The sequence below is a fragment of the Schistocerca nitens genome, chromosome 3, assembly GCF_023898315.1.
Source record: "Schistocerca nitens isolate TAMUIC-IGC-003100 chromosome 3, iqSchNite1.1, whole genome shotgun sequence".
Lineage (NCBI taxonomy): Eukaryota > Metazoa > Arthropoda > Insecta > Orthoptera > Acrididae > Schistocerca > Schistocerca nitens.
The window spans coordinates 80,376,420-80,401,479 of record NC_064616.1 but is presented as its reverse complement, the minus strand read 5'-3'; the positions used below and the strand labels follow the sequence as shown (position 1 = coordinate 80,401,479).

General features: G+C 53.4%; 1 protein-coding gene across 1 annotated transcript in view; it reads right to left on the bottom strand.

Annotated features, from left to right (window-relative positions):
* The window catches only part of LOC126249091 (prostaglandin D2 receptor), a 406,101-nt gene that overhangs the window by 45,291 nt on the left and 335,750 nt on the right, over nucleotides 1–25,060 (bottom strand). Inside the window, exon 3 of the mRNA XM_049950742.1 lies at nucleotides 17,422–17,666. Coding sequence (XP_049806699.1) covers nucleotides 17,422–17,666 — 245 coding nt within the window. The remainder of the gene's footprint in view (nucleotides 1–17,421; nucleotides 17,667–25,060) is intronic.

The window sequence follows — 25,060 nt, the reverse complement described above, 5'->3', positions numbered from 1 at the left end:
GAGGGGGAAGGAAACGGACAGAAAAAGAGCGAGGAGGAGCAGATTGACAGAGAGAGGGAGGAGTAGAAGACGCACAGCGAGAGGGGCTGGAGGACATGCGCGGAGCAGGGGTGATGGAGAAGGTGGACAGAGGGAGGGGGAAGCAGATGGACAGAGGATGAAGGAAACGGACAGAGAGAGAGCGAGGAGGAGCAGATAGACAGAGAGAGGGAGGAGTAGAAGACGCACAGAGAGAGGGGCTGGAGGACACGGGCAGAGCAGGGGTGATGGAGAAGTTGGACAGAGGGAGGGGGGAACCAGATGGACACAGGGGGTGAGGGAAATGGACAGAGAAAGAGCGAGGAGGAGCAAATAGACAGAGAGAGGGAGGAGTAGAAAACGAACAAAGAGAGGGGCTTGAGGACACGGGCAGTGTATGGGTGATGGAGAATGTGGACAGAGGGAGGGGGAAAGTTGGTGGACAGAGGGCGTGAATGAAATGGACAGAGAAAGAGCGAAGAGGAGCAGTTAGATTGAGAGAGGGAGAAGACGCCCAGAGAGAGGGGATGGAAGCCACGGGCAGAGAGTGGGTGATTGAGAAGGAGGACAGAGGGAGAGGGGAAAGCGGATGGATAGAGGGGGTGAAGGAAACGGACAGAGAAAGCGCGAGGAGGAGCAGATAGATAGAGAGAGGGAGAAGTAGAAGACACACAGAGAGAGGGGCTGGAGGACAGGGGGGAAATTGAAGGATAGAGGGGATGATGGATTCGGACAGAGAAAGAGCAGATGGACAGAGAGAGGGAGAAGTAGAAGACGTACAGAGAGAGTGGCTGGAGGACACGGGCAGAGCATGGGTGATGGAGAAGGTGGACAGAGGGAGGGGGAAGGAACGGACAAGAAAGAGCGGGGAGGAGCATATAGACAGAGAGGGAGGAGTAGAAGACGCACGGTGAGAGGGGCTTAAGAACTCGGGTAGATCAGGGGTGATGGAGAAGGTGGACAGAGGGAGGGGAGAAAGCAGATGGACAGAGGGGGTGAAGGAAATGGACAGATGAAGAGCAGATAGACAGAGAGAGGGAGAAGTAGAACATGCACAGAGAGAGGGGCAGGAGGACACGGGCAGAGGAGGGGTGATGGAGAAGGTGGACAGAGGGAGGGGGGAAACTGATGGAAAGAGGGGATGAAGGAAACGGACAGATAAAGAGCGAGGAGGAGCAGATGGACAGAGAGAGGGAGGAGCAGAAGATGCATAGAGATATGGGCTGGAGGACACAGGCAGAGCAGGAATAATGGAGATGGTGGACAGAGGGGGGGGGGAGAAATGAAACAGACAGAGAAAGAGCGGGGAGGAGCAGATAGACAGAGAGAGGGAGGAGTAGAAGATGCACAGCGAGAGGGGCTGGAGGACATGGGCAGAGTAGGGGTGATGGAGAAGGTGGACAGAGGGAGGGGGAAGCAGATGGACAGAGGATGAAGGAAACGGACAGAGAGAGAGCGAGGAGGAGCAGATAGACAGAGAGAGGGAGGAGTAGAAGATGGACAGAGAGGGGGGCTGGAGGACATGGGCAGAGCAGGGGTGATGAAGAAGGGGGGCAGTGGGAGGGGGTAGCGGATGGACAGAAGGGGAAGGAAACAGACAGAGAAAGAGCGAGGAGGAGCAGAAAGAAAGACAGTGGGACGAGTAGAAGACACTCAGAGAGAGGGGCTGCAGGACACGGGCAGAGGAGGGTGATGGAGAAGGTGGACATAGGGAGGGGGAAGGAAAGGGACAGAGAAGGAGCGGGGAGGAGCAGATAGACAGAGAGAGGGAGGAGTAGAAGACGCACAGAGAGAGGGGCTGGAGGACACGGGCAGAGCAGGGGTGATGGAGAAGTTGGACAGAGGGAGGGGGGAACCAGATGGACACAGGGGGTGAGGGAAATGGACAGAGAAAGAGCGAGGAGGAGCAAATAGACAGAGAGAGGGAGGAGTAGAAAACGAACAAAGAGAGGGGCTTGAGGACACGGGCAGTGTAGAGGTGATGGAGAATGTGGACAGAGGGAGGGGGAAAGTTGGTGGACAGAGGGCGTGAATGAAATGGACAGAGAAAGAGCGAAGAGGAGCAGATAGATTGAGAGAGGGAGAAGACGCCCAGAGAGAGGGGATGGAAGCCACGGGCAGAGAGTGGGTGATTGAGAAGGAGGACAGAGGGAGAGGGGAAAGCGGATGGATAGAGGGGGTGAAGGAAACGGACAGAGAAAGCGCGAGGAGGAGCAGATAGATAGAGAGAGGGAGAAGTAGAAGACACACAGAGAGTGGGGCTGGAGGACAGGGGGGAAATTGAAGGATAGAGGGGATGATGGATTCGGACAGAGAAAGAGCAGATGGATAGAGAGAGGGAGAAGTAGAAGACGTACAGAGAGAGTGGCTGGAGGACACGGGCAGAGCATGGGTGATGGAGAAGGTGGACAGAGGGAGGGGGAAGGAACGGACAAGAAAGAGCGGGGAGGAGCATATAGACAGAGAGGGAGGAGTAGAAGACGCACGGTGAGAGGGGCTTAAGAACTCGGGTAGAGCAGGGGTGATGGAGAAGGTGGACAGAGGGAGGGGAGAAAGCAGATGGACAGAGGGGGTGAAGGAAATGGACAGAGGAAGAGCAGATAGACAGAGAGAGGGAGAAGTAGAACACGCACAGAGAGAGGGGCAGGAGGACACGGGCAGAGGAGGGGTGATGGAGAAGGTGGACAGAGGGAGGGGGGAAACGGATGGAAAGAGGGGATGAAGGAAACGGACAGATAAAGAGCGAGGAGGAGCAGATGGACAGAGAGAGGGAGGAGCAGAAGATGCATAGAGATATGGGCTGGAGGACACAGGCAGTGCAGGAATAATGGAGATGGTGGACAGAGGGGGGGGGGAGAAATGAAACAGACAGAGAAAGAGCGGGGAGGAGCAGATAGACAGAGAGAGGGAGGAGTAGAACACGCACAGTGAGAGGGGCAGGAGGACACGGGCAGAGCAGGGGTGATGGAGAAGGGGGAAAGGAGCAGGATAGAGGGTGTGATGGAAACGAACAGAGGAAGAGCAGATAGACAGTGAGAGGGAGGAGTAGAAGACGCAAAGAGAGATGTGCTGGAGGACATGGGCAGAGCAGGGGTGATATAGAAGGTGGGCAGTCGAAGGGTGGAAGGAACAGACAGAGAAGGAGTGGCGAGGAGCAGATAGCAAAGAGAGGAGGAGTAGAAGACGCACAGAGAGAAGGGCAGGAGGATACGGGCAGAGCAGGGGTGATGGAGAAGGTGGACAGAGGGAGGGGAAAGGAAACGGACAGAGAAAGTGCGAGGAGGAGCAGATAGACAGAGAGAGGGAGGAGTAGAAGACCCACAGAGAGAGGGGCTGGAGGATATGGGCAGATAAGTGGTGATGGAGAAGGTGGTCAGAGGGAGAGGGGAAGAGGATGGACAGACGGGGTGAAGGATATGGACAGAGAAAGAGCAAGGAGTAGATGGACAGAGAGAGTGAGGAGCAGAAGATGCACAGAGTAATGGGGCTGGATGACACGGGCAGAGCAGGGGTGATGGAGATGGCGGACACAGGTAGAGGGGAAAGGAAATGGACAGAGAAAGAGTGGGGAGGACCAGAAAGACAGAGAGAGGGAGGAGTCGAAGACGCACAGAGAGAGGCGCTGGAGAACACAGGCAGAACAGGGGGGATGGAGAATGTGGAGAGAGGGAGGGGGAAGGAAACGGACAGAAAAAGAGTGGGGAGGAGCAGATAGACAGAGAGAGGGATGTGTAGTTGACGCACAGAGAGTGGGGCTGGAGGACACAGGTAGAGAGTGGGTGATGGAGAAGATGGACAGAGGGAGGGGGAAGCGGATGGACAGAGCAGGGAAGGAAACAGACAGAAAAAGAGTGGGGAGGAGCAGATAGACAGAGAGAGGGATGAGTAGATGACGCACAGAGAGTGGGGCTGGAGGACACGGGTAGAGAGTGGGTGATGGAGAAGGTGGACAGAGGGAGGGGGAAGCGGATGGACAGAGCAGGGAAGGAAACAGACAGAGAAAGAGCGAGGAAGAGCAGACAGACAGAGGGAGGGAGGAGTAGAAGACGCACAGAGAGAGGGGCTGGAGGACACGAGCGGTGCTGGGATGATGGAAAAGGTAATCAGAGCGAGGGGGAAGCGGATGGGTAGAAGGGGGAAGGAAACGGACAGAGAAAGAGCGAGGAGGAGCAGACAGACAGAGGGAGGGAGGAGTAGAAGACGCACAGAGAGAGGGGCTGGAGGACACGAGCGGTGCTGGGATGATGGAAAAGGTAATCAGAGCGATGGGGAAGCGGATGGGTAGAGGGGGGAAGGAAACGGACAGAGAAAGAGCGAGGAGGAGCAGACAGACAGGGAGAGGGAGGAGTAGAAGGTGCACAGAGAGAGGGGCTGGCGGACACGGGCAGAGCAGGGGTGATGGAGTAGATGGACAAGGGAGGGGCAAGCGGATGGACAGAGGGGGAAGGAAACAGACAGAGAAAGAGCGAGGAGGAGCATATAGACAGAGAGAGGGAGGAGAAGAAGACGCACTGAGGGAGGGCCTGGAGGACACGGGCAGACCAGGGGTGATGTAGAAGGTGGATAGAGGGAGGGAGAAGCAGATGGACAGAGGGGGAAGGAAAGACAGAGAAAGAGCGAGGAGGAGCAGATAGACAGAGAGAGGGAGGAGTAGAAGACGCACAGAGAGGGGCGCTTTAGGACATGGGCAGAGCAGGGGTGATGGAGAAGTTGGACAGAGGGAGGGGGAAGCGGATGGAGAGAGCGGGAAAGGAAACAGACAGAGAAAGAGCGAGGAGGAGCAGATAGACAGAGAGAGGGAGGAGTAGAAGACGCAGACAGAGAGGGGCTGGAGGTCACGGGCAAGGCAGGGGGGTGAAGAAGGTGGACAGAAGGAGGGGGTAAGGAAATGGACAGAGAAAGAGCGGGGAGGAGCAGATAGACAGAGAGAGGGAGAAGTAGAATACGCACAGAGAGAGGAGCTGGAGGACATGGGCAGAGCTGGGTTGATGGAGAAAAAAGGGACAGAGGGAGAAGGGAAGGAAACGGACAGAGACAGAGCGGGGAGCAGCAGATAGACAGAGAGAGGGAGGAGCAGAAGACGTACACATAGAGGGGCTGGAGGACACGGGGAGAGCAGTGGTGAAGGAGAAGGTGGACAGAGGGATGGGGAAAAGCGGACGGATATAGGTGGTGAAGGAAATGGACAGAGAAAGAGCGAGGAGGAGCAGATAGATAGACAGAGGGTGAAGACGCCTAGAGAGAGGGGCTGGAGGACACGGTCACAGAGTGGATGATGGAGAAGGTGGACAGAGGGAGGGAAAAGCGGATGGGCAGAGGGGGGAAGGAAACGGACTAAGAAAGAGCGAGGAGGAGCAGACAGACAGAGGGAGGGAAGGGTAGATGATGCTCAGAGAGAGGTGCTGGTGGACACGGGCAGAGCAGGGGTGATGGAGACGGTGGACAGAGGGAGGGGGAAGCCGATGTACAGAGGAGAACGGAAAAAGACAGAGAAACAGCGAGGAGGAGCAGATAGACAGAGGGAGGGAGGAGCAGAAGACGCACACATAGAGGGGCTGGAGGACACAGGGAGAGCAGTGGAGAAGTTGGACAGAGGGATGGGGAAAAACGGATGGATAGAGGTGGTGAAGGAAATGGACAGAGGAGGAGCGAGGAGGAGCTGATAGATAGAGAGAGGGTGAAGACGCCCAGAGAGAGTGGCTGTTGGACACGCTCACAGAGTGGGTGTTGGAGATGGTGGACAGATGGAGGTGGAAGCGGGTGGAAAGAGGGGGAAGGAAACGGAAAGAGAAAGAGCGAGGAGTAGCAGATAGACAGAGAGACGGAGGAGTAGAATTTGCAGAGAGAGAGTGGCTGCGGGACACGGGTAGTGCAGGGGTGATGGAGATGATGGACAGGGGGGAAGGAAACGGACAGAGAAAGAGTAGGGAGGGGCAGATAGACAGAGAGAGGGAGGAGTATAAGATGTACAGAGAGAGGGTCTGCTGCACACGGGAAGAGAGTGGATGAAGGAGAAGGAGGACAGAGGGAGGGGGGAAAGCGGATAGAGGGAGGGAAGGAAACGGACAAGGAAAGAGCGAGGAGGAGCAGATAGACAGAGAGAGGGAGGAGCTGAAGACGCACAGAGAGTGGGGCTGGAGGACACGGGAAGAGCACGGGTGATGGAGAAGGATTACAAAGGGAGGGGGAAACGGATGGACAGAGGGGGAAGGAAACGGACAGAGAAAGACCGAGGATCAGATAGACAGAGAGAGGGAGGAGTAGACGATGCACAGAGAGAGGGGCTGGAGGACACGGGTAGAGCAGGGGTGATGGAGAAGTTGGACAGAGGGAGGGGGAAGCGGATGGACAGAGCGGGAAAGGAAACAGACAGAGAAAGAGCGAGGAGGAGCAGATAGTCAGAGAGAGGGAGGAGTAGAAGACGCACAGAGAGAGGGGCTGGAGGACACGGGCAGAGCAGGGGTGATGCAGAAGGTGGAGAGATGGAGGGGGAAGCGGATGGACAGAGCAGGGAAGCAAGCAGATAGAGAAAGAGCGAGGAGGAGCAGATAGACACAGAGAGGGAGGAGCAGAAGACGCACAGAGAGAGGGGCTGGAGGACACGGGCAGAGCTGGAATGATGGAAAAGGTGGACAGAGGGAGGGGGAAGCGGATGGGCAGAGGGGGAAGGAAACGGACAGAGAAAGAGCGAGGAGGAGCAGATAGAAAGAGAGAGGGAGGAGTAGAAGACGCACAGAGGGGGGGTTGGAGGACACCGGCAGAGAGTGGGTGATGGAGAAAGTGGTAAGAGGGAGTTGGGAAGGAAACAGACAGAGAAAGAGCGGGAAGGAGCAGGTAGACAGAGAGAGGGAGGAGTAGAAGACGCACAGAGAGAGGGGCTGGAGGTCACGGGCAGAGCAGGGGTGATGGAGAAAGTGGTAAGAGGGAGGGGGAAGCAGATGGACAGAGAAAGAGCGAGGAGGAGCAGATAGACAGAGAGAGGGAGGAGTACAAGACGGACAGAGAGGGGGGCTGGAGGACATGGGCTGAGCAGGTGTGATAGAGAAGGTGGACAGAGGGAGGGGGGAAAGCAGATGGATATAGGGGGTGAAGGAAACGGACAGAGGAAGAGCAGATAGACAGAGAGAGGGAAAAGTAGAAGACGCACAGAGAGGGGGGCTGGAGGAAACAGGCAGAGCTGGGGTGATGGAGAAGGTGGACAGAGGGAGGAGAAAAGCAGATGGATAGAGGTGTGAAGGAAACGGACAGAGGAAGAGCAGATAGACAGAGAGAGGGAGGAGTAGAAGACGCACAGATAGAGGGGCTGGAGGACACGGGCAGAGCAGGGGTGATGGAGAAGGTGGACAGAGGGAGGGGGAAGCGGATAGACAGAGCGGGGAAGGAAACAGACAGAGAAAGAGCGAGGAGGAGCAGATGGACAGAGAGAGGGAGGAGTAGAATACGCACAGAGAGAGGGGCTGGAGGACACGAGCAGAGCTGTGATGATGGAAAAGGTGGAAAGAGGGAGGGGGAAGCGGATGGGCAGAGGGGGGAAGGAAACGGACAGAGAAAGAGCGAGGAGGAGCAGATAGACAGAGAGATGGAATAGAAGATGCAAAGAGAGAGGGGTTGGAGGACACCGGCAGAGAGTGGGTGATGGGGAAAGTGGGAAGAGGGAGGGGGAAGCAGGTGGACAGAGGGGGAAGGAAACGGACAGAGAAAGAGCAAGGAGGAGCAGACAGACAGAGAGAGGGAGGAGTTTAAGGCGCACAGAGAGAGGAGCTGGTGGACACGGGCAGAGCAGGGGTGATGGAGAAGGTGGACAAGGGTGGGGCAAGCGGATGGACAGAGGGGGAAGGAAACAGACAGAGAAAGAGCGGGGAGGATCATATAGACACAGAGAGGGAGGAGAAGAAGACGCACAGAGAGAGGGGCTGGAGGACACGGGCAGAGCAGGGGTGATGGAGAAGGCGGACAGAGGGAGTTGGGGAGGAAACGGACAGAGAAAGAGCGAGGAGGAGAAGATGGACAGAGAGAGGGAGGAGCAGAAGATGCACACAGATATGGGCTGAAGGACACGGGCAGAGCAGGGGTGATTGAGAAGGTTGACAGAGGGAGGTGGGAAAGGAAATGGACAGAGCAAGGGCGGTGAGGAGCAGATAGACAGAGCGAGGGAGGAGTCGAAGACGCATAGTGAGAGGGGCTGGTGGACACAGGCAGAGCAGGGGGGATGGAGGCTGTGGACAGAAGGAGGGGGAAGGAAGTAGACACAGAAAGAGTGGAGAGGAGCAGATAGACAGAGAGAGGGATGAGTAGAAGACGCACAGAGAGAGGGGCTAGAGGACACGGGCAGAGAGTGGGTGATGGAGAAGGTGGACAGAGGGAGGGGGAAGCGGTTGGACAGAAGGGGTAGGTAACAGACAGAAAAAGAGCGAGGAGGAGCAGATAGACAGAGAGAGGGAGGAGTAAAAGACGCAGAGGGAGAGGGGCAGGAGGACGCGGTCAGAGCAGGGGTGATGGAGAAGGTGGAAACAGGGAGGGGGGAAAGGAGAAGAATAAAGGGGTTGATGGAAATGGACAGAGGAAGAGCAGATAGAGAGCGGGAGGAGTAGAAGACGCACAGAGAGAGGGGCTAGAGGACACGGGAAGAGCAGGGGTGATGGAGAAGGTGGACAGAGGTAGTTGGGAAGGAAACGGACAGAGAAAGAGCGGGGAGGAGCAGATAGACAGAGAGAGGGAGGAGCAGAAGACGTACACATAGAGGGGCTGGAGGACACAGGGAGAGCAGTGATGATGGAGAAGGTGGACAGAGGGAGGGGGAAGCGGATGGACAGAGCGGGGAAGCAGGCAGATAGAGAAAGAGCGAGGAGGAGCAGATAGACACAGAGAGGGAGGAGCAGAAGACGCACAGAGATTGAGGCTGGAGGACACGGGCAGAGCTGGGATGATGGAAAAGGTGGACAGAGGGAGGGGGAAGCCGATGGACAGAGGGGGACGGAAAAAGGCAGAGAAAGAGCGAGGAGGAGCGTATAGACAGAGAGAGGGAGGAGTAGAAGACGCCCAGAGAGAGGGGCTGGAGGTCACGGGCAGAGCAGGGGTGGTGAAGAAGGTGGACAGTGGGAGGGGGAAAGGAAATGGACAGAGAAAGAGCAGGGAGGAGCAGATAGACAGAGAGAGGGAGAAGTAGACTACGCACAGAGAGAGGGGCTGGAGGACATGGGCAGAGCTGGGGTGATGGAGAAGGCGGACAGATGGAGGGGGGAAGAGGATTGAGAGAAGGGGTTGGTAACGGACAGAAAAAGAGCGAGGAGGAGCAGATAGACAGAGAGAGGAAGGAGTAGAAGCACAGAGAGTGGGGCTGGAGGACTCGGGCGGAGCAGGGGTGATGGAGAAGGTCGACAGAGGGAGGGGGGAATGGAGAAGTATTGAGGGGGTGATGGAAATGGACAGAGGAAGAGCAGATAGACAGAGAGAGGGAGGATTAAAAGACGCACAGAGAGAGGGGCTGGAGGACACGGGCAGAGCAGGGGTGATGGGGAAGTTGGACAGATGGAGGGGTAAGCGGATGGACAGAATGGGGAAGGAAACACACAGAGAAAGAGCGAGGCGGAGCAGATAGACAGCGAGAGGGAGGACTAGAAGACGCACAGAGAGAGGTGCTGGAGGACACGAGCAGAGCTGCGGTGATGGAAAAGGTGGACAGAGGGAGGGGGAAGCGGATGGGCAGAGGGGGAAGGAAACGGACAGAGAAAGAGCGAGGAGGAGCAGATAGAAAGAGAGAGGGAGGAGTAGAAGACGCACAGAGGGAGGGTTGGAGGACACCGGCAGAGAGTGGGTGATGGAGAAAGTGGTAAGAGGGAGTTGGGAAGGAAACAGACAGAGAAAGAGCGGGAAGGAGCAGGTAGACAGAGAGAGGGAGGAGTAGAAGACGCACAGAGAGAGGGGCTGGAGGTCACGGGTAGAGCAGGGGTGATGGAGAAAGTGGTAAGAGGGAGGGGGAAGCAGATGGACAGAGAAAGAGCGAGGAGGAGCAGATAGACAGAGAGAGGGAGGAGTACAAGACGGACAGAGAGGGGGGCTGGAGGACATGGGCTGAGCAGGTGTGATAGAGAAGGTGGACAGAGGGAGGGGGGAAAGCAGATGGATATAGGGGGTGAAGGAAACGGACAGAGGAAGAGCAGATAGACAGAGAGAGGGAAAAGTAGAAGACGCACAGAGAGGGGGGCTGGAGGAAACAGGCAGAGCTGGGGTGATGGAGAGGGTGGACAGAGGGAGGAGAAAAGCAGATGGATAGAGGTGTGAAGGAAACGGACAGAGGAAGAGCAGATAGACAGAGAGAGGGAGGAGTAGAAGACGCACAGATAGAGGGGCTGGAGGACACGGGCAGAGCAGGGGTGATGGAGAAGGTGGACAGAGGGAGGGGGAAGCGGATAGACAGAGCGGGGAAGGAAACAGACAGAGAAAGAGCGAGGAGGAGCAGATGGACAGAGAGAGGGAGGAGTAGAATACGCACAGAGAGAGGGGCTGGAGGACACGAGCAGAGCTGTGATGATGGAAAAGGTGGAAAGAGGGAGGGGGAAGCGGATGGGCAGAGGGGGGAAGGAAACGGACAGAGAAAGAGCGAGGAGGAGCAGATAGACAGAGAGATGGAGTAGAAGATGCAAAGAGAGAGGGGTTGGAGGACACCGGCAGAGAGTGGGTGATGGGGAAAGTGGGAAGAGGGAGGGGGAAGCAGATGGACAGAGGGGGAAGGAAACGGACAGAGAAAGAGCAAGGAGGAACAGACAGACAGAGAGAGGGAGGAGTTTAAGGCGCACAGAGAGAGGAGCTGGTGGACACGGGCAGAGCAGGGGTGATGGAGAAGGTGGACAAGGGTGGGGCAAGCGGATGGACAGAGGGGGAAGGAAACAGACAGAGAAAGAGCGGGGAGGATCATATAGACACAGAGAGGGAGGAGAAGAAGACGTACAGAGAGAGGGGCTGGAGGACACGGGCAGAGAGTGGGTGATGGAGAAGGCGGACAGAGGGAGTTGGGAAGGAAACGGACAGAGAAAGAGCGAGGAGGAGAAGATGGACAGAGAGAGGGAGGAGCAGAAGATGCACACAGATATGGGCTGAAGGACACGGGCAGAGCAGGGGTGATTGAGAAGGTTGACAGAGGGAGGTGGGAAAGGAAATGGACAGAGCAAGGGCGGTGAGGAGCAGATAGACAGAGCGAGGGAGGAGTCGAAGACGCATAGTGAGAGGGGCTGGAGGACACAGGCAGAGCAGGGGGGATGGAGGCTGTGGACAGAAGGAGGGGGAAGGAAGTAGACACAGAAAGAGTGGAGAGGAGCAGATAGACAGAGAGAGGGATGAGTAGAAGACGCACAGAGAGAGGGGCTAGAGGACACGGGCAGAGAGTGGGTGATGGAGAAGGTGGACAGAGGGAGGGGGAAGCGGTTGGACAGAAGGGGTAGGTAACAGACAGAAAAAGAGCGAGGAGGAGCAGATAGACAGAGAGAGGGAGGAGTAAAAGACGCAGAGGGAGAGGGGCAGGAGGACGCGGTCAGAGCAGGGGTGATGGAGAAGGTGGAAACAGGGAGGGGGGAAAGGAGAAGAATAAAGGGGTTGATGGAAATGGACAGAGGAAGAGCAGATAGAGAGCGGGAGGAGTAGAAGACGCACAGAGAGATGGGCTGGATGACATGGGCAGTGCAGGGGTGATGGAGAAGGTGGACTGTGGGAGGGGGGAAGTAAAGGAACAGAGAAAGAGTGGGAAGGAGCAGATAGCAGAGAGAGGGAGGAGTAGAAGTCACACAGAGAGATGGGGTGGATGACATGGGCAGAGCAGGGGTGATGGAGAAGGTCTACATTGGCAGGGGGGAAGCGGATGGACAGAGGGGGTGAAGGAAACGGACAGAGAAAGAGCGAGGAGGAGCAGACAGACAGAGAGAGGAAGGAGCAGAAGATGCACACAGATATGGGCTGAAGGACACGGGCAGAGCAGGGGTGATTGAGAAGGTGGACAGAGGGAGGTGGGAAAGGAAACGGACAGAGAAGGGGCGGTGAGGAGCAGATAGACAGAGGGAGGGAGGAGTCGAAGACGCATAGTGAGAGGGGCTGGAGGACACAGGCAGAGCAGGGAGGATTGAGGCTGTGGACCGAGGGAGGGGGAAGGAAACAGAGAGAGAAAGAGTGGGGAGGAGCAGATAGACAGAGAGAGGGAGGAGCAGAAGATGCACACATAGAGGGGCTAGAGGACACGGGGAGAGCAGTGGTGGAGGAGAAGGTGGAGAGATGGATGGGGAAAGGCGGACGGATATAGGTGGTGAAGGAAATGGACAGAGAAAGAGCGAGGAGGAGCAGATAGATAGACAGAGGGTGAAGACGCCCAGAGAGAGGGGCTGGAGGACACGGTCACAGAGTGGATGATGGAGAAGGTGGACAGAGGGAGGGAAAAGCGGTTGGGCTGAGGGGGAAGGAAACGGACAAAGAAAGAGCGAGGAGGAGCAGACAGACAGAGGAAGGGAAGGGTGGATGACGCTCAGAGAGAGGGGTTGGTGGACACGGGCAGAGCAGGGGTGATGGAGAAGGTGGACAGTGGGAGGGGGAAGCCGATGGACAGAGGGGACGGAAAAAGACAGAGAAAGAGCGAGGAGGAGCGTATAGACAGAGAGAGGGAGGAGAAGAAGACGCACAGAGAGAGGGGCTAGAGGACACGGGAAGAGCAGGGGTGATGGAGAAGGTGGACAGAGGTAGTTGGGAAGGAAACGGACAGAGAAAGAGTGGGGAGGAGCAGATAGACAGAGAGAGGGAGGAGCAGAAGACGTACACATAGAGGGGCTGGAGGACACAGGGAGAGCAGTGATGATGGAGAAGGTGGACAGAGGGAGGGGGAAGCGGATGGACAGAGCGGGGAAGCAGGCAGATAGAGAAAGAGCGAGGAGGAGCAGATAGACACAGAGAGGGAGGAGCAGAAGACGCACAGAGATTGAGGCTGGAGGACACGGGCAGAGCTGGGATGATGGAAAAGGTGGACAGAGGGAGGGGGAAGCCGATGGACAGAGGGGGACGGAAAAAGACAGAGAAAGAGCGAGGAGGAGCGTATAGACAGAGAGAGGGAGGAGTAGAAGACGCCCAGAGAGAGGGGCTGGAGGTCACGGGCAGAGCAGGGGTGGTGAAGAAGGTGGACAGTGGGAGGGGGAAAGGAAATGGACAGAGAAAGAGCAGGGAGGAGCAGATAGACAGAGAGAGGGAGAAGTAGACTACGCACAGAGAGAGGGGCTGGAGGACATGGGCAGAGCTGGGGTGATGGAGAAGGCGGACAGATGGAGGGGGGAAGAGGATTGAGAGAAGGGGTTGGTAACGGACAGAAAAAGAGCGAGGAGGAGCAGATAGACAGAGAGAGGAAGGAGTAGAAGCACAGAGAGTGGGGCTGGAGGACTCGGGCGGAGCAGGGGTGATGGAGAAGGTCGACAGAGGGAGGGGGGAATGGAGAAGTATTGAGGGGGTGATGGAAATGGACAGAGGAAGAGCAGATAGACAGAGAGAGGGAGGATTAAAAGACGCACAGAGAGAGGGGCTGGAGGACACGGGCAGAGCAGGGGTGATGGGGAAGTTGGACAGATGGAGGGGTAAGCGGATGGACAGAATGGGGAAGGAAACACACAGAGAAAGAGCGAGGCGGAGCAGATAGACAGCGAGAGGGAGGACTAGAAGACGCACAGAGAGAGGTGCTGGAGGACACGAGCAGAGCTGCAGTGATGGAAAAGGTGGACAGAGGAAGGCAGAAGCGGATGGACAGAGGCGGGAAGGAAACGGACAGAGAAAGAGCGAGGAGGAACAGATAGAAAGAGAGAGGGTGGAGTAGAAGACGCACAGAGGGAGGGGGGGGGGGGTTGGAGGACACCAGCAGAGAGTGGGTGATGGAGAAAGTGGTAAGAGATAGGGGGAAGCAGATGGACAGAGAAAGAGCGAGGAGGAGCAGATAGACAGAGAGAGGGTGGAATACAAGACGCACAGAGAGAGGGGCTTTAGGACACGGGCAGAGCAGGGGTGATGGAGAAGTTGGACAGATGGAGGGGTAAGCAGATGGACAGAGCGGGGAAGGAAACACACAGAGAAAGAGCGAGGCAGAGCAGATAGACAGCGGGAGGGAGGACTAGAAGACGCACAGAGAGAGGTGCTGGAGGACACGAGCAGAGCTGCGATGATGGAAAAGGTGGACAGAGGAAGGCAGAAGCGGATGGGCAGAGGCGGGAAGGAAACGGACAGAGAAAGAGCGAGGAGGAACAGACAGAAAGAGAGAGGGAGGAGTAGAAGACGCACAGAGAGATGGCCTGGATGACATGGGCAGTGCAGGGGTGATGGAGAAGGTGGACTGTGGGAGGGGGGAAGGAGACGGACAGAGAAAGAGCGAGGAGGTCAGACAGACAGAGAGAGTGAGGAGTAGAAGACGCACAGAGAGAGGGGCTGGAGGACACGGGCAGAGCAGGGGTGATGGAGAAGGTGGACAGAGGGAGGGGGGAAAGCAGATGGATAGAGGGGGTGAAGGAAACGGACAGAGGAAGAGCAGATAGACAGAGAGAGGGAAAAGTAGAAGACGCACAGAGAGAGGGGCTGGAGGACACGGGCAGAGCAGGGGTGATGGAGAAGGTGGACAGAGGGAGGGGGACGCGGATAGACAGAGCGGGGAAGGAAACAGACAGAGAAAGAGCGAGGAGGAGCAGATAGACAGAGAGATGGAGGAGTAGAAGATGCAAAGAGAGAGGGGTTGGAGGACACCGGCAGAGAGTGGGTGATGGAGAAGGTGGACAGAGGGAGGGGGAAACGGTTGGACAGAAGGGGTAGGTAACGGACAAAAAAAGAGCGAGGAGGAGCAGATAGACAGAGAGAGGGAGGAGTAGAAGACGCACAGAGAGAGGGGCTGGAGGACTTGGGCAGAGCAGGGGTAATGGAGAAGGTGGACAGAGGTTGGGGGGAAAGGAGAAGAATAGAGGTGGTGATGGAAATGGACAGAGGAAGAGCAGATAGACAGGGAGAGGGAGGAGTAGAAGACGCACAGAGAGATGGCCTGGATGACATGGGCAGTGCAGGGGTGATGGAGAAGGTGGACTGTGGGAGGGGGGAAGGAGACGGACAGAGAAAGAGCGAGGAGGTCAGACAGAGAGAGTGAGGAGTAGAAGACGCACAGAGAGAGGGGCTGGAGGACACGGGCAGAGCAGGGGTGATGGAGAAGGTGGACAGAGGGAGGGGGGAAAGCAGATGGATAGAGGGGGTGAAGGAAACGGACAGAGGAAGAGCAGATTGACAGAGAGAGGGAGGAGTAGAAGACGCACAGATAGAGAGGCTGGAGGACATGGGCAGAGCAGGGGTGATTTAGAAGGTGGACAGACGGAGGGGGAAGGAAAGGGACAGAGAAAGAGCGGGGAGGAGCAGATAGACAGAGAGAGGGAGGAGTAGAAGACGCACAAAGAGAGGGGCTGGAGGACACGGGCAGAGTATGGGTGAAGGAGAATGTGGACAGAGGGAGGGGGATAGTGGGTGGACAGAGGGGGTGAATGAAATGTACCGAGAAAGAGCGAAGAGGAGCAGATCGGTAGAGAGAGGGAGAAGACGCCCAGAGAGATGGGCTAGAAACCACGGGCAGAGAGAGGGTGATGGAGAAGGAGGACAGACGGAGGGGGGAAAGCGGATGGATAGCGGGGGTGAAGGAAACAGACAGAGAAAGAGCGAGGAGGAGCAGATAGATAGAGAGAGGGAGGAGTAGAAGGCGCACAGAGAGAGGACTTGGAGTACACGGGCCGAGCAGGGGTGATGGAGAAGGTGGACAGAGGGGGGGGGGAATGCAGATGGATAGAGGGGGTGAAGGAAACGGACAGAGAAAGACAGCGAGAGGGAGGAGTAGAAGACGCACAGAGAGAGGTGCTGGAGGACACGGGCAGAGCAGGGGTGATGGAGAAGGTGGTCAGAGGGAGGGGGGAAGGCAACGGACAGAGAAAGAGTGGGGAGGAGCAGATAGACAGAGAGAAGGAGGAGCAGAAGACACACAGAGAAAGGGGCTGGAGGACACAGGCAGAGCAGGGGTGATGGAGAAGTTGGACAGAGGGAGGGAAAAGCGGGTGGACAGAGGTGGTGATGGAAATGGACAGAGAAAGAGTGAGGACTAGCAGATAGGAAGAGAGATGGTGAAGACGCCCAGAGAGTGGGGCTTGTGGACACCGGCAGAGCAGGGGTGATGGAGATGGTGGACAGAGGGAAGGGGGAAAGCAGTTGGATAGAGGGGGTGAAGGAAACGGACAGAGGAAGAGCAGATAGACAGAGAGAGGGGGGAGTAGAAGACGCACAGATTGAGGGGCTGGAGGACACGGACAGTGCAGGGGTGATGGAGAAGGTAGACAGAGGGAGGGGGGAAGTGGATGGACAGAAGGGGTGAAAGAAACAGACAGAGAAAGAGCGAGGAGGAGCAGATAGAGAGAGGGAGATGTAGAAGACGCACAGAGAGAGGGGCTGGAGGTCACGGGCAGAGCAGGGGTGATGGAGAAGGTGGACAGTGGGAGGAAGGAAGCGGATGGGCAGATGGGGTGAAGGAAACGGACAGGGAAAGAGCGAGGAGGATCAGATAGAGAAAGGGAGGAGTAGAAGACGCACAGAGAGAGGGGCTGGATTACACGGTCAGAGCAGGGGCGATTTAGAATGTGGACAGAGGGAAGGGGAAAGCGGATGGACAGAGGGGATGAAAGAAATGGACAGAGAAAGAGCGAGGAGGAGCAGATAGATAGAGAGAGGGAGAAGACGCCCACTGAGAGGGGCTGGAGACCACGGGCAGGGAGTGGGTGATGGAGGAGCAGGAGAGAGGGAGGGGGGAAGGAAACGGACAGAGAAAGAGCGGGGAGGAGCAGATAGACAGAGAGAGGGAGGAGTAGAAGACGCACAGAGAGAGGGGTTGGAGGACACGGGCAGAGCAGGGGTGGTGTAGAAGGTGGACAGTGGGCGGGGGTAAGGAAGTGGACAGAGAAAGAGTGGGGAGGAGCAGATAGACAGACTGAGGGAGAAGTAGAAGACGCACACATAGAGGGGCTGGAGGACACGGGCAGAGAGTGGGTGACGGAAAAGGCGGACAGAGGGAGGGAGGAAGTGGATGGACAGAGGGGGGGGAGTAAACGGACGGACAGAGAAAGAGGGCACGAGGATACGGCAAAAAAATTGAAATAAATAAATAACTCGGCAACACCGTGTAATCAAATGATTAAGAGAGATATTTAGATTCGCGGAGAACTGCATGGAATGGGTTGCTGGGGTGGAAAGCTCGAGGGGAGAAGAGTGAAAACTTGTGTACAATTCTCGAAGAGGCGAAGCTTCGAAATGAACTGTATAAGCACAGACGAAGATAAGTAATGCGGTAGTGCGCTACAAAGTGACGGGGAGTAAAAGAGAGCGTACCAGCTGCGGCACCCAGCAGACGACGAACATGATGCAGAGCACGGCCATGAGGCGCGCGAAGGCGACCTCCTCGGTGGTGGCGGCGTTGTACATGATCTCGGAGGCGGCGCCCGGCTCGCCGTGGCGGCTGGCGTGGCGCAGGATGCGCACCCCGAGGCGCCGGCGGCGGCCGCGGCAGCCCAGCTGGCACAGCGCGCGGATCACCGCCAGGTTGCACACAACGATGCACGCGCACAGCACCGTGCCTGCAACAGCAGCGCCGGCTGCAGATGGGAGGCACCACACACGCCGCGTCTAATAGAATTAAAGGGGGCGGGAAGTAGCTCAGTGGTCAGCGTGTCTGTCTATTACGCGGAGGATCCGAGTTCGATTCTCGGTACTGCCAGGGAGTTGCTCGGCCGAGTAGTAGCCACTCCGTATCACGAAAACGGAGGTGCGTGTGCTGATCCTACTTTCCGAAACAAAGCATCCGAATGGCACTCGGGCGAAAGCGTCGCAATTCGGTTACCAAAGTCGTTAAGGTTTTAGAGAGAACTGTGAAAGGAATTTTTGGTGTTTTAAGTGATTTACCCCACGCCTGGTGTCACCCACATCAGGATCCGTAAAATTTTCGACTTATCGTCGACAGGCGCGGACTCGTGATCTCTTTTAAGCTAGGGGAGAGACATTTACACATACATTTATAAGTTAACGAAGTACATCGGAAAACGTACAGTATGTCTTAAGTAAGATACATAGCGTCTTCAGATAGCTTACTGAGTGATTTAAATAAATTCGTTTCAAAAAATACTACATAATTTTTATACAAAATAGTTTATTCGCTGTAACATTTCTATTACTACCAACTGCTTACAGTTACAATATGTTGTTTTTAAAATTGAAAAAAAAATGATTTTTGCACGAAAACGAGTATCAACTTTTGGTGGACAATGTATAGTCGTTCACATATTAATAAATCGTGATGAATACCTTAATGATTTCAACTCTTTTTACTTTTTACTCTTCTCAATTCATTAAATAATACATCCACATCCACATTACATGGTTACTCTGCAATTCACACATAAGTGCCTGGCAGAGGGTTCATCGAACCATTTTCATACTATTTCCCTACCATTCCACTCGCGAATGGTGCGTGGGAAAAAGGAACACCTACATCTTTCCGTTACAGCTCTGATTTCTCTTATTTTATTATGATGATCATTTCTCCCTACGCAGTTGGGTGTCAACAAAATATTTTCGCATTCGAAAGAGAAAGTTGGCGACTGAAATTTCGTAAATAGATCTCGCCGCAAAGAAAACTGGCTTTGTTTCGGTGACTGCCACTCCAACTCGCGTATCATATAATTGACACTCCACCCCTATTGCGCGATAACACGAAACGAGCTGCCTTTGTTTGCACCTTTTCAATGTCCTCCGTCAATCCTACCTGGTAAGGATCCCACACCGCGCAGCAATATTCCAGCAGAGAACGCACAAGTGTAATGTAGGCTGTCTTTCTACTGGGTTTGTCGCATCTTCTAAGTGTTCTGCCAACAAAGCGCAGCCTTTCTTTCGCCTTCCTCACAGTATTATCTATGTGGTCTTTCCAATTTAACTTGCTCGTAATTGTAATTACTACGTACTTAGTCGAATTGGCAGCCTTTAGATTTGTGCGATTTATCGTATACCCAAAATTTATCGGATTCCTCTTAGTACCCATGTGGATGACCTCGCACTTTTCTTTGTTTAGCGCCAATTGCCACTTTCCGCACCATACAGAAATTCTCTCTAGATCATTTTGTAATTCGAACTGATCGTCTGATGATTTTACTAGACGGTAAATTACAGCGTCATCTGCAAACAATCTAAGGGGGCTGCTCAGATTATCACCTAGATCATTTTGTAAAACAGGAACAGAAGAGGGTCTATAACACTACCTTGCGGAACGCCAAATATCACTTCTGTTCTACTCGATGATTTACCGTCTATCACTACGAACTGTGACCTCTCTGAGAGGAAATCACGAATCCACTCACACAACTAGGACGATACTCCATATGCACTAAACTATTAATAGCATCTCGCATTGACGTCCGCACTAAATTTCGTGCTTCCGTGAAACTTAGCCAGTGTTGGGGATTTTGCGTTCTTCTGAATTTGGCATGCTTTTTTCGTTGCTTCTGCAACAGTGTTCTGACGTGTTTTGTGTACCATGGTGGATCAGTCCCGTCTCTTATTAACTTATGCGGTATGAATCTGTCTATTGCTGTCGATACTGTATCTTTGAATTTGAGCCATATCTGGTCTACACTTACATAATTAGCTTGGAAGGAATGGAGACTCTCTCTGCTGTTTCAAATGCACTACTGGCTACTAAAATTCCTACACCACGAAGATGACGTGCTACAGACGCGAAATTTAACCGACAGGAAGAAGATGCTGTGATAAGCAAATTATCAGCTTTTCAGAGCATTCACACAAGGTTGGCGCCGGTGGCGACACATACAACGTGCTGACATGAGGAAAGTTTCCAACCGATTTCTCATACACAAACAGCAGTTGACCGGCGTTGCCTGGTGAAACGTTGTGATACCTCGTGTAAGGAGGAGAAATGCGTACCATCACGTTTCCGACTTTGATAAAGGTCGGATTGTAGCCTATCGCGATTGCGGTTTATCGTACTGCGCGCAGTTCGGAACCGTGCGACTGCTACGGTCGCAGGTTCGAATCCTGCCTCGGGCATGGATGTGTGTGATGTCCTTAGGTTAGTTAGGTTTAACTAGTTCTAAGTTCTAGGGGACTGTTAACCACAGCAGTTGAGTCCCATAGTGCTCAGAGCCATTTGAACCATTTGAACCATTTTATCGTACTGCGACATTGCTGCTCGCGTTGGTCGATATCCAATGACTGTTAGCAGAATATGGAATCGGTGGGTTCAGGAGGGTAATACGGGACGCTGTGCTGGATCCCAACGGCCGCGTCGAGATGACAGGCATCCTATCCGCATGGCTGTAACGGATCGTGCAACCACGTCTCGATCCCTGAGTCAACATATGGGGACGTTTGCAAGACACCAACCATCTGCACGAACAGTTCCACGACGTTTGCAGCAGCATGAACTATCAGCTCGGAGACCATGGCTGCGGTTACCCTTGAAGCTGCATCACAGACAGGAGCGCCTGCGATGGTGTACTCAACGACGAACTTGGGTGCACGAATGGCAAAACGTCATTTTTTCCGGATGAATCCAGGTTCTGTTTACAGCATCATGGTGGTCGCATCCGTGTTTGGCGACATCGCAGTGAACGCAGATTAGAATCGTGCATTCGCCATCACCATACTGGCATATCACCCGGCGTGATGGTATAGGGTGCCATTGGTTACACGTCTCGGTCACCTCTTGTACGCATTGACGGCACTTTGAACAGTGGACGTTACATTTCAGATGTGTTACGACCCGTGGCTCTACCCTTCATTCGATCCCTGCGAAACCCTACATTTCAGCAAGATAATGCACGACCGCATGTTGCAGGTCCTGTACGGGCCTTTCTGGATACAGAAAATGTTCGACTGCTGCCCTGGCCAGCACATTCTCCAGATCTCTCAGCAATTGAAAACGTCTGGTCAATGGTGGCCGAGCAACTGGGTCGTCACAATACGCCAGTCACTACTCTTGATGAACTGTGGTATCGTGTTGAAGCTGCATGGACAGTTGTACCTGTGCACGCTATACAAGATCTGTTTCAGTCAATGCCCAGGCGTATCAAGGCCGTTATTACGGCCAGAGGTGGTTGTTCTGGGTACTGATTTCTCAGGATCTATGCACCCAAATTGCGTGAAAAGTAATTACATGTCAGTTCTAGTATAATATATTTGTCCAATGAATACCCGTTTATCATCTGCATTTCTTTTCGTGTAGCAATTTTAATGGCCAGTAGTGTAGGTATATTTTGCGTTTATTTTTAGTGATTTTGGTTGATACGGTTTTGAGACTCGCTACAGTGACCTTGTGTTCACTGATCCCTGTATCCGTCATGAAGCTCTCTATTAGATCAGGATTATTTGTGGCTAAGAGGTCAAGTGTGTTTAGGCAACCATTTACAATTCGTGTGGTCTCATGAACTAATTGTTCAAAGTAATTTTCAGAGAAAGCATTTAGTACAATTTCGGAAGATGTTTTCTGTCTGCCACCGGCTTTGAACATGTATTTTCGCCAACAAATCGAGGGTAGATTGAAGTCTCCACCAATTATAACTGTATGAGTGGGGTAGTTACTTGCAATGAGATTCGGATTTTCTTTGAACCGTTCAGCTATTATATCATCTGAGTCGGGGTGTCGGTAGAAGGAGCCAGTTATTATTTTGGTACGGCTGTCGAGTATAACCTCTACCCACAGTAATTCGCAGAACTATGTATTTCAACTTCACTACAAGAAACCTACTACCAACAGACACAAACACACCACTACCTACTTTATTTAATCTATCCTTTCTGAACACGGTTTGCGCCTCTGTAAATATTTCGGCAAAATTTATCTCCGACTTTAGCCAGCTTTCTGTTCCTATGACGAATTCAGCTTCAGTGCTTTCTATCAGCGCTTGAAGCTCTGGTACCTTTCCAACAGAGCTACAACATTTTACAACTACAATACCGACTGTTGCTTGGTCGATTCTCGTCATTTATTTGCTCTGAACCCTTTGAGACTGGAGACTGCCTAACCTAAAGGATCGACCAGTCCACGCCAAACAGCCCCTGCTACCCGTGTAGCCACCTCCTGCGTGTAGTGGACAACTGACCTATTTAGCGGAACCCGAAACGCCACCACCCTATGGCGCAAGTCGAGGAATCTGCAGCCTACACGGTCGCAGAACCTTCTGAGCCTCTGATTCAGACCCTCCACTCGGCACTGTACCAAAGGTCCGCAACCGGTCTGTCGACGATGCTGCAGATGGGGCGCTCCGCCTTCATCTCGCTAGCAAGACTGGCAGTCTTCACCAACTCAGATAGCAGCCGGAAACCAGAGAGAATTTCTTCCGATCAATAGCGACACACGTCATTAGTGCCGACATGAGCCACCACGTGCAGCTGGCTGCTCCCTGTACCCTTCGTGGCGTCCGGACCCTTTCCATACCTTGGATGAATCCCCCCGGTATGCACACGGAGTGCACATTGGCTTTCTTCCCGTCTTTAGCTGACATATCCCCAAGGGGCTCCATCACTTGCCTAACACTGGAGCTCCCAATGACAAGCAAACCCACCCTCTGTGCTTTTCCGGACCTCTCAGGGAGACCGGTCACTGCCGCAACAGGCGAGGCCGCCCTTGCTCGATGAGAAGTACTTTCCGTAGTGGGCAGTACCTCGTATCTGTTACGGTGGCGTAAGGGTACAGCCTTGCGGCCAGCACCAACTTTCGCCTTCCGCCACGGTTCGCCAATCGCCGTCAGGCAAGTGGCGACCGGCAGGGACATCCGAATCCGAGGGCGCAGTGGCATCAGAAGTCGCAGGCGATGCTACAGGTTCCAGAGGCGCCATAGTGCTCGCCTCGTGAGTCCCAATGTCACCGTGGCCCAGGGCAACAGCCTGGAGACTGTCGACCACGGCCAACACAGCTTCCAGCTGCTTGCGGACGGTGGCCAATTCCCCCTGAATCCGTGCACAACAGGAGCAGTCGATATCCATAGCTAACAATTTTTTGTTCTCTCTTTTATCTCACAAGCCGTTCAAAAGAAACAGATGACTGACGACGACGCGAATTTACACTGTTGTTGTTGTGGTGGTCTTCAGTCCAGAGACTGGTTTGATGCAGCTCTCCATGCTACTCTATCCTGTGCAAGCTTCTTCATCTCCCAGTGCCTACTGCAACCTACATCCTTCTGAATCTGCTTAGTGTAATTATCTCTATGTCTCCCTCTACGATTTTTACCCTCCACGCCGCCCTCCAGTAGTAAATTGGTCATCGCTTGATGCCTCAGTATATGTCCTACCAACCGATCCCTTCTTCTACTCAAGGTGTGTCACAAATTTCTCTTCTCCCTAATTCTATTCAGTACCTCCTCCTTAGTTACGTGATCTTTCCATCTAATCTTCAGCATTCTTCTGTAGCACCACATTTCGAAAGCTTCTATTCTCTTCTTGTCCAAACTGTTTATCGTCACCCTTGTACAAATCCTCTATATACTCCTTCCACCTTTCTGCTTTCCCTTTTTGCTTAGAACTGGGTTTGCACCTGAGCTCTTGATATTCATACAAGTGGTTCTCCTTTCTCCAAAATTCTCTTTAATTTTCCTGTAGGCAGTATCTATCTTACCCCTAGTGAGATATGCATCTACATCCTTACATTTGTCCTCTAGTCATTCCTGCTTATCCATTTTGCACTTCCTATCGATCTCATGTTTGAGACGTTTGTATTCCTTTTTGCCTCCTTCATTTACTGCATTTTTATATTTTCTCCTTTCATCAATTAAATTCAATATATCTTCCGTTACCCAAGGACTGCTGCCTTCACTATTTCATCCCTCAAAGTTACCCATTCTTCTTCTACTGTATTTCTTTCCCCCATTCTTGTCAATCGTTCCCTAATGTTCTCCCTAAAACTCTCTACAACCTCTGGTTCTATCAGTTTATCTAGCTCCCATTTCATTAAATTCCCACCTTTTACAAAAAAAAAAAAATAGATTGTGGTCAGAGTCCACCACATCTACCCCTGGAAATGTCTTACAATTTAAAACGTGGTTCCTAAATCTCTGTCTTGCCACTATATAATCTATCTGAAACCTCCCAGTATCTCCAAGCCTCTTCAATGTACACAAACTTCTTTTATGATTCTTGAACCAAGTGTTAGCTATGATTAAGTTATGCTCTGTCCAGAATTCTACCAGGTGGCTTCCTCTTTTAGCTCTTATCCCCATTCCACATTCACCTACTACATTTCCTTCTCTTCCTTTTCCTACTATCGCATTCCAGTCACCCATGGCTATTAAATTTTCGACTCCCTTCACTATCTGAATAATTTCTTTTATCGCATCATACATTTCGTCAATCTCTTCGTCATCTGCGGAGCTAGTTGGCATATAAACTTGTACTACTGTGGTAGGCGTGGGCTTCGTATCTAACTTAGCCACGATAATGAGTTCACTATGTTGTTTGTAGTAGTTCACCCACACTCCAATTTTTTTATTCTTTATTATACCCACTCCTGAATTACCCCTGTTTCATTTTGTATTTATAACCCTGTACTCACCTGACCAGAAGTCTTGTACCTCCTGCCACGGACTTCACTAATTCCCACTATATCTAACTTTAACCTATCCCTTTCCCTTTTTAAATTTTCTAACCTAACTGCCAGATTAAGGGACCTGACATTCCACGCTCCGATCCGTAGAACGGCCGTATTCTTTCTCCTGATAACGATGTCCTCCTGAGTAGTCCTCGCCCTGAGATCCGAATGGGGGTCTATTTTACCTCCGGAATGTTTTACTCAAGTGGACTCAAGCTGCATGCCCTCGGGAAACATTACGGCTGTAGTTTCACTTTGCTTTCAGCCGTTCGCAGTACCAGCACAGCAAGGCCGTTTTGGTTAGTGTTACAAGGCCAGATCAGTCAATGATCCAGACTGTTGCCCCTGCAGCTGCTGAACAGATACCCCTCCGTTGTGGTT